Source organism: Canis lupus, chromosome 20 (genome assembly GCF_011100685.1).
Source record: "Canis lupus familiaris isolate Mischka breed German Shepherd chromosome 20, alternate assembly UU_Cfam_GSD_1.0, whole genome shotgun sequence".
Classification (NCBI taxonomy): Eukaryota; Metazoa; Chordata; class Mammalia; order Carnivora; family Canidae; genus Canis; species Canis lupus.
The window spans coordinates 36926391-36944231 of NC_049241.1; the positions used below are offsets into that span (position 1 = coordinate 36926391).

A 17841-nucleotide genomic window follows, 5' to 3' on the forward strand; every position below is an offset into this window, starting at 1 on the left:
CTTCTTACCTATTGTTAACCCTTGTAGCCTCTGCTAAGGCTTAGAATTTATGTAGTCTGATTATTTGCACCCACTAATACTAAAAGGTACACTTATGGTCTGTAATTGGTGGTAGGTTCACAGCCTTTAAATAAACAGCATTTGAATTTTACCCACATGTGAAGCTTTTCTAGAATTCCTTCTCTTTTGTATGTTAGTTTAAAAGTTAAATGATAACATTTTCTCCCCAAATTTGAATAAAATGGAAGTTGTAGTGCATTTATTAATTTATTTAATACACACTTATGAACTGTCTACTGTGTGTCAAACAGTGGACGTTTCCTCAGTGGTCTTCAAACCATGTGACTTTGAAACTGTCCTGGCTTTTCACTTGACATGGTCACTTCAGAACCCCACACTTCCTAGGTACAAGACTGAAGGTTTCCACTACTACACTTTGTTTCAGTGGAATTGTAATTGTCACCTTACTCTTTACTCATATCTGATTAAGTACTTTGCTTTGCTTTGTGTAATGCTCACCTCACCAAAAGTTCAAGGAACAAAGTGTGAAAAGCACTCACTGATGAGTTTCCCAGGTGATCCTTAAGGATCAAGTGAGGTAAGGAAACATTGTTAACACGGTTCCTCCTACCCCCATTCTCTTAGGGCTTTGCAGTACTCAAGACTCTGAGACATTGTATTATAAATTCCCAGGTTGATATAACTATAGGACCATTTTTCACATATTCCCCTTTAGCATCTCAAGGATGTAGAGTTTAGGAAACAAACTTTGAAACAGTGCTCTGGAAAGTAGTTTCCTCTAACGAAGGAAAAGTCTTATTTGACACCAAAGGAAGTCCCGCTTCCAGTGTAGAGAAGTATACATTAGGGTCCATGAGAAGTTTCAAGCCATACCAAATTCCTTAATGTCTCATAGATAATTAGGAGGAATTTCTGGATCTGTAAAAATTAATATAGGAAAAGCAGTCATCTCTATAGTAGGCTCATTGATTCTTAGGAAACTAGATGAGAATAAATATTAAGAATCATTTTCTCGGAACACCTGGGTGGCTCAGCGGTTGGGCATCTGCCTTCAGATCAGAGCATGATCCTAGAGACCTGGGATCAAGTCCCACATCAGGCTCCTTGCATGGAGCCCACTTCTCCCTCTGCCTGTGTCGCTGCCTCTTGCCATGTCTCTCATGAATAAATAAATAAAATCTTAAAAAAAAAAAAAAAAAGAATCATTTTCTCTACTTTAGGTCACTTTATATTCTCCCAAATTCCCTCATATCCTTAATGAGATGTGGATTATCTACACAGATGCGTTGTTCAGTTTTTATTAGAGGCCTTTCTGTGTTCTGATAACAGGTAACTAACAAATCCAGGGTTCTGTCACACATTGCTATGACTAGATCATGGTGGTGTCACATGGGACAAAAAGTATAGGTGCTGTGCACTGGAGCTGGCATTCTAGGAAGTGGCCCAGCTTACTCCTCAGGCTAAATAGCAAGTGGCCCCAAAATGAAAGGAACAGAAGCTTCATCTTTTGTTGTATTTAAAGATTTTATTTATTCATCAGAGAAGCAGAGACACAGGCAGAAAGAGAAGCAGGCTTCATGCAGGGAGCCCAATGTAGGACTTGATTTCAGGACTTCAGGATCATGCCCTGAGCCAAAGGCAGAGATGCTCAACCACTGAGCCACCCAGGCATCCAAGAAACTTCGTTTTTGTACACAAAGCTGTAAAGGAACTTTAGGTCAAGCAGGCAATCTGAAACTCTGACCCGATTTCTCTTTAAAATATATATTGTGGGGGATCCCTGGGTGGCTCAGCGGTTTAGCGCCTGCCTTTGACCCAAGGCACGATCCTGGAGTCCTGGGATCAAGTCCCGCGTCGGGCTCCTGGCATGGAGCCTGCTTCTCCCTCCTCCTGTGTCTCTGCCTCTCTCTCTCTCTTTCTCTCTCTCTCTCTCTATGTCTATCATAAATAAATAAATGAATCTTTAAAAAATATATATATAAATATATATTTATTTATTTATATTGTGAACATAAGAATATGGAGAGCACAGTAATAACTTGTAAAGAAAATTTCCCAAGGTGCAGAATAAATAAAATAATGTCTAAAACTAAAACCTTTGGGAACTTAGTAAAATCCTTGGTACTTACTATACAGTGTGTTCTTTCTGTTTTTGAAAACTATCTGTAAATAGGCACAGCTTCCTGAAAGAACAATTTTGTTTCTTGTCTGCACTTGCCTGTCATCTAACCAAACAGAGTTGGTATTACCAGTGACCCATAAATTCATATCTCAGTGTTTGCATGGGTGCCCTCTGCTGCCATGTGGCTCCAGATGGCTCCTTTGTTTATCTTTAGGTAGGGATTTAAATTGACAGAGTCAAGGGCAGAGATACAAGCCATACCTCAGCCATGGGATGTACTCCCAATTCTAAATCTCCCCTGTCCACTGTGTGTCATACAATGAATGAAATTCCAGACTTTGAGGTAAAGGCTTTATAACAGAGACTGCTTGGAAATAAGAACTCTGAATAATAAACATTTTCTCCCCAAGTCCTGTGGTTTGTTTTAGCAACTTATCTTTTTTAATGTAAAGAAAGATAGCTAAACCCACAGTTCTTTACAGTTACCCCTTGCTGAGTTGCTTCTAGCCATAGGATATAATTGTGGATTTTTGTAGAGGTTGTTTGTATTTTATATTTAAGGATTAGAGTAGAAGAAAAAGACGTAATCCCACAACCTAGAAATAGTCACTGATAAGACTTTGTTATGTATCCTTCCAAAAATATGTATGAATATGTCCCAGTGTCTGTGGTATGTTTCTCTACTCTAGTTTTATTAACTGGTTTTAAAAGTCACTTTCATTAACTCTTTTGTAACCATTTTTTCCCAGTATCTTTATGACAGCTATTCATCTCACAGTGAGTCCTTGTGAGGTTTCCTTTGGTAGAATGAAAAGTCTTTGAAAAAGAGAACAATATGATATTAATAGATGCATATTTTTCCTTCAGTGCCTTACATAAACAATATGCTGTTTTTTTCTGATTCTCTTAACGCAGAAACATATCCTGTAGCTGAGTCTTCATGTTCAGTATTTTCTCTTAAGATAAATTACTTGAAGGCAGCCCAGGTGGCTCAGTGGTTTAGCGCCACCTTTGGCCCAGGGCATGATCCTGGAGACCTGGGATCGAGTCCCACATCGGGCTCCCTGCATGGAGCCTGCTTCTCCCTCTGCCTGTGTCTCTACCTGTCTCTGTCTTTCCCCCCCCCCCGCCCCCCCCCCGTGTGTGTCTCTCATGAATAAATAAATAAAATCTTTAAAAAAAAAAAAAAAGATAAATTACTTGAGGTCCAAGTCCCTGCTCTGCTGTGTCGGGTACACTTGGACCCAAGCTCAAGCTTGTAAATAAACCTCGTGTGTTTGCATCGGTGTCGGCTCCTTGCTGGTTTCTTGGATTCGTGATCTTGGGCACAACATTTCGGGGCTCTTCCGGGATCCGAGAAACCCCCAGGACCCCATCCAGAGGGTTTCACGCGTGGTGAGTGCACTCAACTTTTTCCAAAACTCACCTCGGGGTCCAAGTCCCTGCTCTGCTGTGTCGGGTACACTTGGACCCAAGCTCGAGCTTGTAAATAAACCCTCATGTGTTTGCAAAACAAACAAACAAACAAAAAAAGGTAAATTACTTGAAATAGAATTGGTAGATCAGGGACACCTGGGTGGCTCAGTGGTTGAGTGTCTGCCTTCAGCCCAGGGCGTGATCCTGGGATCCTAGGATTGAATCCTGCATCGGGCTCCCCACAGGGAGCCTGCTTCTCCTTCTGCCTATATCTCTGCCTCTCTCTCTGTGTGTCTCTCATGAATAAATAAGTAAAAAATCTTTTAAAAAAAAAATTGTAGATTGGGCAGCCCCAGTGGCGCAGCAGTTTAGCGCCGCCTGCAGCCCAGGGCGTGATCCTGGAGACCTGGGATCGAGTCCCACGTCAGGCTCCTTGCATGGAGCCTGCTTCTCCCTCTGCCTGTGTCTCTGCCTCTCTCTCTCTCTCTCTCTCTCTCTCTCTCCCTCTGTGACTATCATAAATAAATAAAAAAATAAAAAAAAATTGTAGATCAAAGGATTTTGACATTTTTAAGGTTTTTACCAAATATTGTAAAATTACTCTCAGGAAAGTTTGTGATTGTCCATTCCCCTCCCCCCCCAATCCCTACAAATACTGGAGTGTGATCAGCAAACAAACTCCAAGTAAACCTTCCAAGAATAGTCCTGCATATGAATAAAAAATTTTTGAAGTTCTAAAGACCTTTTAAAGCATAACCCATCTTGTAGCTCATGTTGAGTTTAGTATAGGAGACTCAACTGCCCCAAAAACCACATGGGCCACGGGAGTATATGCCATAAGTCAGGGTGGACCTGACGTGAACAGAGCCTGGCCCTTCATCAGAATGTCACTTGCAGCTCAGCTCCAGCCAGTTGTTGCCAAGGTATCCACTTTCTTCTCTCTGAAAATAACAAGCTGGGATTTTTATGTGCAGACTCCCAATTTTAAAAATGTTTCTGAACATTTTATACCTTCTGTTCTAGGAACTTGCTGTGAACAATGTTTTGAGCTTTTCTTTGATACAGTTTAATTCCAGGCATTCTCCATAATGTGTTAATACAGGTTGATGGTGGTGTTGCATAAAGAGGTGAAAAATAAGATATTTCATAAGCAAGTAGAATAGTTGAAGGGGGTTAAGAGGTATAGACAGCCGGTTATAAAACAAGTAAGTCACGGGGATGAACAGTAAAACAGTACAGGGAGTGTATCAGTAATGTTGTAGTAACTCTGGTGGCCACACTTAACCTGATGGGCACTGTTGTGGTATGTAGAATTGTCTAATACTTCAGTAATAGATGTTTTTAAAAAGATATTTCATAGGCTTTCCCAGGCTCTTTCACCTCTATGTAAATGGATAACACAGAGTAAAAGGTGTTCTGAAATAAGGATTAACTCATTTGAAGAGGAAAAAAATGCCTCTTAGCAATTCTTTTAATATTGGACTGCCTAACACTGTGGTGTAAAAAAAAAAAAAAAAAAAAAACCTAAAAAAGATCACTAGATGGACATGGAATTACAAATTTTAGAGACTAAAGTTCTAAAGTTCTGTTTGGCCTATCTGATCCAGCATCTAGTGAGCATTATTCACATCAAAACAGATACACAAACAGTTTAGAACACTCAAGAGACCGGATTTTTAAAAAAGAAAAAAAAAAAGAAAAAAAAAGCTCTAAACTTCAGTCAAGGGACATGTTACTTTTGACTGCATAGTACATATGATGTTTTGCTAGCCAAATAATAGCAAACTTTTCACATGATATACTTTTCCTTTTAATTTCAGAATCAGATGGGTGACTCCAATATCTCCAGCCCTGGGTTACAGCCAAGTACTCAGCTCTCCAATCTGGGAAGCACCGAGACTCTAGAAGAGATGCCATCGGGGTCACAAGATAAGGTCTGTACAGCCAAAGCTCTAGCTTTGTCCAGGGTAACAAAACACAATATTATTTTGTAAGGATATTAGTGCAGTATAAATTTGTCATTTTTCTGTCAAGGGTATACATATGGGCAGCAGCATGCTAAACATCCACTCCTGGCATTTGTACTCTTTCCATTTGGATTTTGCAGGAGCCTTCACTCTGATTGTAGAGCTTTTGCCCAGGCTACCCCCTTACCTGTCCTTCACCCAGCAGCCAGAGTAATACTAATTACACGTAAGTTAGATCATGGCATTCCATTGCTTAAAACTTTGCAGTGATGTCCCATCTCACTTGAATAAAAGCCAAGGCCATGCCAATGGTCCACCAGGCCCAACCTGATCTGGCCCCCCGACCCCTGCCTCATCTTTTCCCACTTGCCCCAGCCTCATTGGCTCTTCTGCCTTTCCACAAATGTGCCAGACTTGTTCCTGCCTTGGGACAGGCCTTTGTACTTGCTGTTCCTTCTGCAAAGAATATTTTCCTCCTAGGTAGGGTTTGTTCCCTTTATTCTTTCAAGTCTTGAGCGTCCTCCATACAGGTGAGGCCTTCTCTGGTCACCTAGTTTTAAGTAACGCTCCTTCCGTACCCTGTCCTGCTCTATCTTATTTTCTCCCTACGGCCTCACCAGTTAACATGGTTTGTGGGTTTTTTTTACTGTGTGCACTGTGTCTCCTCTTCGCCTAAATGTAAGCTCCATAGGGGCAGGCAGTTTTGTAGGCCTTTGTTCATTGCCATATTCTCACACCTAGGATTTGTAAATACTTGTGACTAAATTAGTTTTCTTTATAGCTGATGGCTTAATAAATGAACAGATACCGAGTAAAACCCATAGTTTTTTAACTGATCTTTTTACTTTGAGATAATTATAGATTCACATGCAATTATAAGAAATAATATGAAAAGATCCCATGTACCCTTTACCCATTTACCCACTGATGACACCTTGCAAAATAAAATACAGTATCACAGCTGGGATATTGACAAAATCTGCCCATCTGATTCACATTTCCTCAGTTTTATTCACATTCATTTCTATGTATATGTGTATGTGCATGTATGTATTTCTGTGCGATTTTATGTCATGTATAACTCTTGTGTATCCACCACCACAGTAAAGATACCAAAGACTTACATTAACACAAGAGTCCTTCTTATCACTTTGTATTGTCACACTAACTCCCCTGTCACCTTCCTGCCTTTCCCCTCCTCCCATCCTTAACCCTAGCAGCCACTAATCTATCCCTCATTCTATAATATTTCAAGAATGTTATGTAAATGAAATTATATAACCTGCTGAGAGTGTCTTTCTTCACTCAACATGATTCTTGGAGATGTCTTTGAAATTATTGGGTTTATCAGTAGTTTGTTCTCTTTAATTCTACCGCCCAGTCAAGTGGAAGTGCCAAAATTTGTTTTACCATTTTTAACCATTTGCCTGTTGAAGGAACATCTAGGTTGTTTTCAGTTTTTAGCTATTGCAAGTAAAGCTTCTGTGACCATTTGTGCAGGTTTTGTTTTGTTTTGTTTTTTTTTGTTTTTGTTTTTGTTTTTTAATTTTTATTTATTTACTTATGATAGTCACAGAGAGAGAGAGAGAGGCAGAGACACAGGCAGAGGGAGAAGCAGGCTCCATGCACCGGGAGCCCGATGTGGGATTCGATCCCGAGTCTCCAGGATCGCGCCCTGGGCCAAAGGCAGGCGCCAAACTGCTGCGCCACCCAGGGATCCCAGGTTTTGTTTTGTTTTTGTTTTGTTTTGTTTTTAAAGATTTTATTTATTCATGAGAGAGAGAGAGAGAGAGAGAGAGGGGGGCAGGACACAGGCAGAGGATGAAGCAGGCTCCATGCAGCGAGCCCAATGTGGGACTCGATCCAGGGACCCCAGGATCACGCCCTGGGCCAAAGGCAGGCACCAAACCGCTGAACCCAGGGATCCCCCTGCGCACAGGTTTTTATACACAGATTTCCATTTCTCTGGGATAAATTCTCAGGAGTACAAATGTTGGGTCACTTGGTGATTCCATGTTTTCGTTTATTAAGAAACTGCCATAAAGTTTTCCAGAGAGGCTGTACCATTAACATTCCACCATTTTTAAGTATTTAGATGACAATTTGAGCCAGATTTTATGTACTGCATTCTCATGCTCTGTTTTTACCATGTTTACATTTATAGTCCATATTTACATTTAGAGTGCTATGTAAAATAGAATTTTTACAAAACATATGTTGGAGGGCAGCCCTGGGTGGCTCAGCGGTTTAGCGCCGCCTCCAGCCCGGGGTATGATCCTGGAGTCCCGGGATCGAGTCCCATATTGGGCTCCCTGCATGGAGCCTGCTTCTCCCTCTGCCTGTGTCTCTGCCGCCCTCTCTCTGTCTCTCTCTCATGAATAAATAAAAAAAAAAAAAAAAAAAACATATGTTGGATGAGCGAAGGAGCAGCATCCCTGTGTTTCCTTCTGGTCTGGTTTATCAGCTCTGCGTGTTCAGTGGGCCAGTCATGTCCCCTTTTTGATTCATGAGTCACTTCCCCATTCCTTTCTGAATCCTGGGGTTAAGGATTCTTGCACTGCCTAACTCTCAGAGTTATTGTGAGAACAGAACAGACTCAAGACCCAGAGAACCATTTAGAACACAGGCCTTGGGATAAATGGGATTTCCTGTTACAAATCCATATTATAATTAAAACTAGGCTTAGGGAATCCATGCCTGTTTTCTGAAAAGACAAGAAGGTTACCAGTGCTATGTCTGATGTTCTGAGCCTGGCCTGAGCACTGCAGCAGAGCAGGCTCACCTCTCAAGAGTATAGCAGGTGCCAGGCCACGCTCTTCTTGGCTAAATAGATATTGTAGTAGTTTGGAGCAATAGCTGTTGCCACAGCCAGGGGTACGAAATGAGGCAGGGGGAAATGATAACTATACAGAGATTTCCAGGCAATTGAGAACAGGCGAAATGCTCTTACACTTGTTTCTAAGCCTGGTGCTAGCATAATTTTTATTGTACAGAAAATAGCTCTTCACACGGTGACACAAATTATAGAACCGTGGGATGAAAGTAGCATTAGTATCACTATTGTATGTGCATGAAAACTGAGACCTGGGCTAATTTTGTAAAAATGTAGCTGCTCTAGGATCTGAGCATTTTCTTTCTGGAGTATAATTAACACATAGTAAACAAATTTAGATCTTATGTGTAAACCTTGTAATTTTTTTTACAAGTGTAACTTTCAAACATTGTAACTACCACCAAGATCAGGAGATAGAAAACTTCCACCACCTTAAAAGCAATAAAAACTGAATTCATTTGCCACAAAAGGGCAACTGCAAGAAAAAGGAAATCTTAATCATTAATGTTAAAGAAGGGTGAGTGCGATGACCTGTGCATGCTCGACCTTTCAGCAAAAGCACCAGTGATGGATCTGTGGACACACAGTATTGAAGCAGGCACTCAGAGAATTAGAGTCTCTAAGGAGCAGAATGCTGATGTTTGTTCCTCCTTCATTTGCACATCCTTCTGAAAGTCCATTTTATAGGTCACAGTGACAGAATTTTGTAGAATATTGGGATCTGGATATTTTCAGAAGCCCATGTGATTGACTAAAATCAGCTTAAATCCATAATCAGCCTGTACAACACAGTACACTTGTTTAGTAACACTGCCATCTGGTGCTGAGGAGCAAGTAATGCTATCAAGTCTTAATAGTATTAAATTCTATTTCAATTTCATAATTCACTTGCCAAAATTCCCTTGGGACTATTTCCCTAGTACATTTTATATTGTTTTTTGGTTACTGAGGTTAAGAATATTATACATAGGGGCCCAAGTGGCTCAGATAGTTAAGTGTGTGCCTTCAGCTTAGGTCATGATCTTGAGGTCCTGGGATCAAGCCCCATGTTGGGCTCCGTGCTTAGCGAGGAGCCTGCTTTTCCCTCTCCCTCTGCCCTTTCCCCTGTTTATATATACTCTCTTTCAAATAAATACAGTCTTAAAAAAAAAAGAAGAAGAAGAAGAATACATGGTGTGCCAGGTACACTGGTGTGCCGGGTACACTGACCAGGTAGAAAATCAGATACGGGCACCATAGATCCAGACAGAAATAGGAAATTCTCTAAGTGGCAGGAGCTTAGGGGTAAGGTGGGGTGAAGAAGGAACAGTGTAAAGCCTGAAACAGTATACTAGAATTTCGTTGTGCACATAGCTACCATTGCTCCCTGAATTCCACTTCACAAGGGGAATGATCAGACTAACACTTGATGGAAGATATTGCAAAACATAGGATTCATACATAAATGAAGTATAAAATTCTCCTTTTCTATGGATGAGGGGAGATGAATCCATGATTAACTAAGCCCAACTACTAGAGCAGTGTGGCATGTTTCTCTTGTCATGGGCAGAGAAGAGAGGAAGGGTCCTCAAATGCAGAGACTATAAAGCTTGTGTGTGGAGAAGCATGCTCTGTTCACTTGCCTCTTGTGACTGATTCAACTAGTTATACGTATTTCCAAAAGTTGGTACATTTTAACCTGTAGCCACTTCTTAGTTATTCAAGCCACAGATCTACCTCTGTTTTCCAGATGTCATTATCATCATTCCAGTTGATTAGGTAACCTAGAATATACTTATTTGACATCTCAGTACAGGGGCATAATGGTTAATAACATAGACTTATCGTTAGGACTAGGTTGTACTTGAGTGTCACCTACAAGGTAGCAGTGATGATAATAGTGCCCTCACTGATTAATAGAGTAATGCATGTGAAGTGCTTAGCACAGGGCCCCCACGTGGTGAGCGTTCTGTCTGTGGTCACTCTTCTTGCGCTGGTAACCTCATTTATCCCTTATGTGAGATTCCTTTGAAACCCTACTGGCCTTACCACGAATCCTATTCCAGAGAAAGTTTGAGAATGTTTCTGGCCTGGCAGAAGTTGTAGGGAAGCCACATGGAGAAATCTGGAAACTTTCTGCTGCTTTTGCAGTCAGGGTTCAGGGCTCTACAATATGGATTCATTTTTATTTTATTTTATTTTATTTTTAAAGATTGTATTTATTTATTCATGAGAGACACAGAGAGAGAGAGAGATAGAGGCAGAGACACAGGTAGAGAGAGAAGCAGGCTCCACACAGGGAGCCCGATGTGGGACTCTATCCCGGGTCTTCGGGATCATGCCCTGGGCTAAAGGCAGACACTCAACCACTGGCCACCCAGGTATCCCTAGATTCATTTTTAAATGAACCATTAGAAATGCCTTTTTGGAAGGCACCTGGGTGGCTCAGTGGTTGAGAGTCTGCCTTCAGCCCAGGGCATGGTCCTGGGGTCCTTGGATCCAGCCCCAGAGCCTCACATTGGGCTCCCTGCATGGAGCCTGCTCTTCCCTCTGCCTGTGTCTCTGCCTCTCTCTCTGTCTCATGAATAATTAAATAAAATCTTTTTAAAAAAAATACCATTTATTTAAATATAAAAACATTCCAGATGTATATGCAGGTAATTTTAATTGTTCAAAAGTCGATTTATGTTCCACTGAACAGATAAAAAATGCTGCCTGAATTATGCCATTTTTTGAAGCCTAAGGTGTATTTCATGTTGAATTTTCTCCATGTCCTGTGGTGGTGGTGGTGGTGGTGGTGGTGGTGTTTTTAAAAGCCCATGAGCAGAGGGTGGGGTGGTAGCAGGCTCCACACTCAGCACAGAGGCCCATTTAGGGCTCTTGATTCCACTATCCTGAGTTCACAACCTGAGCCAAAATCACTTAAAATCACTTAACCAACTGATCTTCCCAGGCACCCACCCTTTTCTTACAACATAAAAATATTTGTATTCTTACCTGGGAAAGACTCAAGTTTTTGCAAAATAGCCCCAATGTGGTCCGTATTTTTCAAAGTATGTCAATCTAAACATTGTTTTGTGTGTGTATATACATATATCTGAAACAAAATGTGATAAAGATATACATAATTTGTATTAATGAAAAAGAATTAGCGTAGTTTTCAAGTACTTTTTTTGCCAAGCCATCTTGACCATTTTGTCCTAATCATAAGGTATATAAAAAAGAATTAACCCAACTCAAAAATGGACAAAGGACTTGAATGGTCATTTCTCAGAAAAGATCAAATGGCCAGTGTGTTGGCAAGAAACACAGGAGGTTTCTAGAGAAACCAGAACCTTCTGGCATCACTGGTGGGATGTAAAGTGATGCAGCAGTTTTGGAAAACAGTCTGGCAGTTCCTCAAAAAGTTAAATGTAGGATTACTGTATGACCCAGCAATTCTATATTCCTGGGTAGATATCCAAAGGAATTGAAAACAAGGATGAGGACAAATACTTCTACGCTAATGCTCACAGCAGCAGCATTCACAATAGCTGAAGGGTAGGAACAACCCAAGTGCTGATCCTCAAGTGAATGGACAAATATGCACACGATGGAGTACTAGTCGGCCTTTACTTGTAAAAAGAAAGAAACTCTGCTACAGCGTGAGTGAACCTCAAGGACGTGATGCTAGGTGAAGGAAGCCAGTGACAGAGGGACAAGTAGGATGTGATTGTTGTTGCACAACGTACCTGGAGTAGGCAGATTTATAAGAACGGAGAGTCGAGTGGAGCTGACGGGGCCATGAGTGAGGGTAAGATGGTGGTTACACAGTAGTGTGAGTATCCTGAGTGCTGCTGGGTTCTACACTTCCATACAGTTACAGTGCTAACTTGCGGTACATATATTTCAACAGGACTTTTTTTTTTTTTTTTTTTTTTTTTTTAATTCATAGAGACACACAGAGAGAGAGGCAGAGACACAGGCAGAGGGAAAAGCAGGCACCATGCAGAGAGCCTGACATAGGACTCGATCCCGGGTCTCCAGGATCACGCCCTAGGCTACAGGCGGCACTAAACCACTGCACCACCAGGGCTGCCCAGGACTTTTTTTTTTTAAAGATTTATTTAGGGATGCCTCAGCGGCTCAGCAGTTGAGCGCCTGCCTTCGGCCCAGGGTGTGATCCTTGAGTCCCAGGATCAAGTCCCACGTCGAGCTCCCTGCATGGAGCCTGCTTCTCCCTCTGCCTATGTCTCTGCTTCTCTGTGTCTCTCATGAATAAATAAATAATTTTAAAAATATGAGCAGCCCAGGTGGCTCAGGGGTTTAGCGCCGCCTTCAGCCCAGGGCATGGTCCTGGAGACCCGGGATCAAGTCCCACGTCAGGCTTCCTCCATGGAGCCTGTTTCTACCTCTGCCTGTGTCTCTGCCTCTCTCTCTCTCTCTCTCTCTCTCTCGTGAATAAATAAATAAAATCTTTTTAAAAAATAAAAATAAAAGATTCATTTATTTGAGAGAGAGAAAGAAATAAAGTTCGTGTGCAAGTCAGGGGGGCAGAGGGAGACAGAGAATCTTGAGCAGACTCCCTGCTGAGCACAGAGCCTCATGGAGAGTTCGATCTCACAGCCCCAAGGTCATGACCCAAGCCGAAGTCAAGAATCAGACCCTTAATTGACTGACCCACCCAGGTGCCCCACCATAACTTTTAGAAATCCGAGGGAGAAAGGAATTATGTCTGTGCCATCAGTAGACCTTTATCATGCCAGAGATCCAGAAGTGAATAAATCATAATGTTGTTCACCTGAGGAGATGGAACCTGTGCATTACTAGTTATGTGGCCTGGACAGAGAAGTGTGTCCCAAATAAGAATTCAGTGTCTTATTTTGAGTTATGTTGAATGGATTTGAAATCTTAAACAACTGTCATCAGGGAATGACAGGATGATTTATAATAGCTCAGTCTTGATAGCCCATCAGGTGGTAGTGTTATTTTACATTATGGGAATATGATATTCTGGAAGGATTTGATGAATTTTTAATATCCAGTATGTATTATTTGATGTTGTCTAAAACATGCAAACACAGATTTATTGTGACTGCTGTTAAGACTGGTATTCATATAATGATTGTAATAGCCAACTTCCACTTACTGAATGCTTGTTGGGTACCAGACATCATGTTGAGAACTCCGTTTTCATAGCAGCTCTGTGAGGTGATTGCCACAATTGCCCCTGTTTTTCAGATGAAGGAACTCAATACAGAGACTGTTATTGCCCCAATTAACAGCTGGGAATTGAACCTCAATATCTTTGATTTCAGACTCTAAAATCTATAACTTTTTCAGAAGTAAAAACATAAAGAAATTAAACCATATACATTCTTTTGTACTTTTTTACCTTTACAGTTTATAATGTATGTTAGTGGTACTGCCTTGTATTTGAAGCGAGATCCTGAATCTGGAAAATCCCTTCAGGTGCTGGGAAGTGTTGTGACAAGGTAGTCTTACTAGTCTGACTCTACAGCATTGTTAATAGGGAGTCTGAATCTGCCGTTTGAGAATTCCTTCACTTAAACAAAGCCTCTCGTCACAGTAACTTGCCAAGATATATTACATTAATTCTTTTTATTGAATATTTTCTAAGAAAAATGGTTTGGTATGAAATTACAATTTTTTTTATAACTGGAGGAGGCTTCTGCCTCTTCTCCACTGCTGTTACTTTGCCCCATCTACATTCTCCTCAGCCCTGCCAGCCCTTCTCACCTAACAGGTGACACGAGAGACTACACAGTGGTACTCACTTACCTTTCCGTCCCTCATAAGCAAGCTCCCCTGCATCCTCCATCCTGGGTGCTGGCCTCCTTTCCTCCATGTCCCTCCTCAACAAAGGGGATCCCTCACACCCTCCCCCTGAGAACCTGTTGCCAGTGAGCTGCATCTTCCCTCACCCTGCCCATCCCAGCACTGTACCCAGGGCATCTGCTAAACCACACACAGTTGTCCCACCCACCCTCCTTTTCAAAAGTTCAAATGAAGTCCACTTCTGCTTTTAGGGAAGACCTGTATCAGTACCTGTCTTGCTGACCAAAAGAAATCCAAAGAGGACTTTTGCTTTAATGAAAAAAGATAAAAAGCAAAAATAGCATCTAGTGTTTGTGTGACAGTGGTACCCTGCTCAGAGAGAGTGGTCTGCTGAGCCCCTGCCCTGGGAACCACTCAGCATCCCAGCAGCAGGCCGCGACAGTTTTGACTTGGGTCTGTGAGCACCTATGCTTTGTCTCTTTTTATTCTGTGCATCTATTAGCAAGGTGTGTTCTGAGGTCTCAGAAAAGCCAAAGAGATGGGCACCTGAGTGCTCAGTTGGTTGAGCACTTGGTTTCAGCTCAGGTCATGATCTTGGGGTCATGGGATAGAGCCCCATGTTGGGCTCCATGCTGAGCACGGAGTCTGTTTGAGATATTTTCCCTTTCCCTCTGTCCCTCCCCCCTTGCTCATTCTTTCTTGCAAATAAATAAAATATATTTTTAAAAAGCCGAAGAGAAGTTACTTTGGAGTCTAGAAATTTTCCCTATGAAGTAATAGTAATTGCTGCTTCACTTTCTATCATTTTGGCTTTTGAACATTTCCTAGGAATAATCCGCTTTCAGATAGCAAGGGAACCCTGTAATTGTTGATCTCACGAATAAAACATTTCCCTGGGAAAATCTGTGCTTTTCCTGCAGAAATGTCATACCATGCTGCTTTCATTCTTCTGCTTCAGATGCAGTGTAGTTTCAGACCTTTATAGGCCTTCTGATGTACTGAAAACTGTGTGTTTCATTCAGTGACTTGTCTTTTTCCATGTAAACATGTATCTGAGCAACTAAGCAGTCCACATACTTTAGTAGTCCCGTATATCAAGGGGCACCTCGATGGCTCAGTTGGTTTAGCGTCCAACTCTTGATCTCAACTCAGGACTTGCTCTCAGGGTTGTAAGTTCAAGCTCTGTATTGGGCTCCATGCTGGGTGTGGTGCCTACTTTAAAAAAACAAAACATGTAGAGACTGCTTGTGTTTTCAAAGTACTTAGGTTAGTCTCCCACTAGAACATAAGCTCTGTCAAAGTCTTTGTTACTTCCTACCATGTCCTTTGGGCCCAGGTCACAACAGGCCCTGGCACCTTGTTAAGGTGAATATGGCCATAGTGCTTGAAGTGAAGGTATAGAAAAGCTCAGGAGTAAAAAGCATAAATATTTCTCCTTCAAACCATTGCAGTGGCATCAATAAGCCAGATCACTGCAATAGATGGAAACTTAACATTTTCAGACTTAACATGATTTGTTTTTTCTTGAGGATTCTTTGATTTGATAGTAGAAAGGAGGAATGGCCTGCTGTTTACAAAATAGTTAAATTTGTTTTCTTTTACTTAAGACCTGTCCCTTTTTTTTTTCTTTTTAAAGATTTTATTTATTTATTCATGAGAGACAGAGAGAGTGAGAGAGAGGCAGAGACACAGGCAGAGGGAGAAGCAGGCTCCATGCTGGGAGCCCAATGCGGGACTCGATCCCAGGGCTCCAGGATCACGCCCTGGGCTGAAGGCGGCACTAAACTGCTGAGCCACCCAGGCTGCCCAAGACCTAGTCCTTAAGGTGCAATGCCTAGCTTTTTATCAAGAACTATGAAATATAAGGGATGCCTGGGTGTGGCTCAGTGGCTGAGTGTCTGTCCTTGGCTCAGGGCATGATCCTGGGGTTCTGGGATTGAGTCCCACATCGGGCTCCCTCTGAGGAGCCTGCTTCTCCCTCTGCCTGTGTCTCTGTCTCTCTCTCTGTGTTAAATTTATTTTTAAATAAATTAAAAATCTTTAAAAAAAGAACTATGAAATATGAAAATAAAAGTAGAAATACTCAGCATTTGGTCCCTTTGTTCTCTTGAGGATTGTTTCCTTACATGTGTTACTGACATAGGGCAATTAAGTACTATTAACATTGTAATAAGATACTTGCCCCTTTACCTTACATCCATTTGCCAAGGAAAAGGGGGAATTCTAACACTCTACTGGGAGTCCCTAAAACTTGGATTTTATTATGAATACAAATTTCTGCCCACCAGCTGAGGGAGATGATTTGTCCTTAATCCCTAGCACATCTTTGGTTTGTTCTGGGTCCTTATTTTCCAACTCCGTCCATCCTTCCTTCTGCAGACTGTTTTGGTTGATGGGAAAGAAGTTTGGTTACACTGGTTTGTAAGAGATTTCTTCCATTGGGTGGTTTGATTTGTTTTTTCAGTCTGCTCCATCTGGACACAAACATCTGACAGTGGAAGAATTATTTGGAACCTCTTTGCCAAAGGAACAGCCAGCCGTCATGGGTCTAGATTCAGAAGAAGTGGAGAAGCTGCCAGGAGATGCCTCCCAGAAGGAGTCCAGCTCACTGCTACCATTTTCCTTTGAACAGTCAGGAGGAGTCCCTCCATCAGAAAACCTGGGTGTCCGTCCTGCTGCGCACCACCCAGTCCCACCTGAGGTCCCTGCCCCAGTGCTCATCACTCCTGCCTCCATCACACAGTCCGGTGAAAAACAGGCCCCAGGCTATGCCGTCCCCCTGCGCCCCGTGCTCAGTCCCACTCTACCAGCAGACGCTCCCACAGCACAGGTTCCCCCCAGCTTACCCCGGAACGCCACCATCATGCAGGCAGTGAAGACCACGCCAAGACAGCGGTCTCCGCTCCTGACCCAGCCAGTCCCTGAGCTGAGCCACACCAATCTGACTGCCACCCAGAGCCCCTTCAGGGCCCCACTGAGCGTGACAAACACAGCTGGTACATCCCTCCCAAGTGTCGATCTTCTCCAGAAACTCAGGTTGACCCCACAGCATGACCAAATACAGACCCAATCACTTGGGAAAGGTGCCTTGGCACCCAGCTTTTCCCCAGCAGCTGGCCAGCTGGCCACTCCTGAGAGCTTCATAGAGCCTCCCCCGAAGACCGCAGCAGCGCGAGCCTCAGCATCCCTGAGCAACATGGTGCTTGCTCCCCTTCAGGTACTGGCAGGAGGCTGGGTGGCTCTGACTGGGTGGGTGAAACTACAGAGGCCTTGATGTTGCCTGCCACTAGGCAGTCCCTTCAAAGAGATGCTTGTTAGGTATCCAGGGCCAGAAGATGGGAGGTAAGGAGCCCTGTAGTGAATAGCCAGATCATTGGTATGTGGTGTTGTAACTCAGTTCCACTGTCCCAGATCTCTCAACCGATACAACTCAAGACACAATACTGGTATTTTCCCAGCACAGCGTCCATTGTAGGGGTTTTTGTTTGTTTCTGCGTGACAAGTCCAGGAGTCCGCATGTGACTCAGACCATAGATCCAGATTATCCCCAGCTCCCTTGGTACTCACTGAGTGCCCACCTTGGGCCAGACACACTTGGGGTGCCATAACAGTATCCCAGATTTGGAGATATGGGGTCAAGTAAAACCATCTAAGGAAGCTCATGTTTAGCTAAAATCTGAAGGCTCAGTAGAAGTTAGCCAGACCTTTCCTTAAAAAATAAATAA

The 17841-nt window shown here is 42.5% G+C and overlaps 1 protein-coding gene across 2 annotated transcripts in view; it reads left to right on the forward strand.

The window, feature by feature from the left end:
• DCP1A (decapping mRNA 1A) overlaps positions 1–17841 on the forward strand; it is a 64124-nt gene that overhangs the window by 37832 nt on the left and 8451 nt on the right. For both annotated transcript variants that reach the window (XM_038566167.1, XM_038566168.1), the window contains exons 6-7: positions 5380–5493; positions 16581–17333. In XM_038566167.1, the coding sequence (XP_038422095.1) occupies positions 5380–5493; positions 16581–17333 (867 nt within the window). The remainder of the gene's footprint in view (positions 1–5379; positions 5494–16580; positions 17334–17841) is intronic.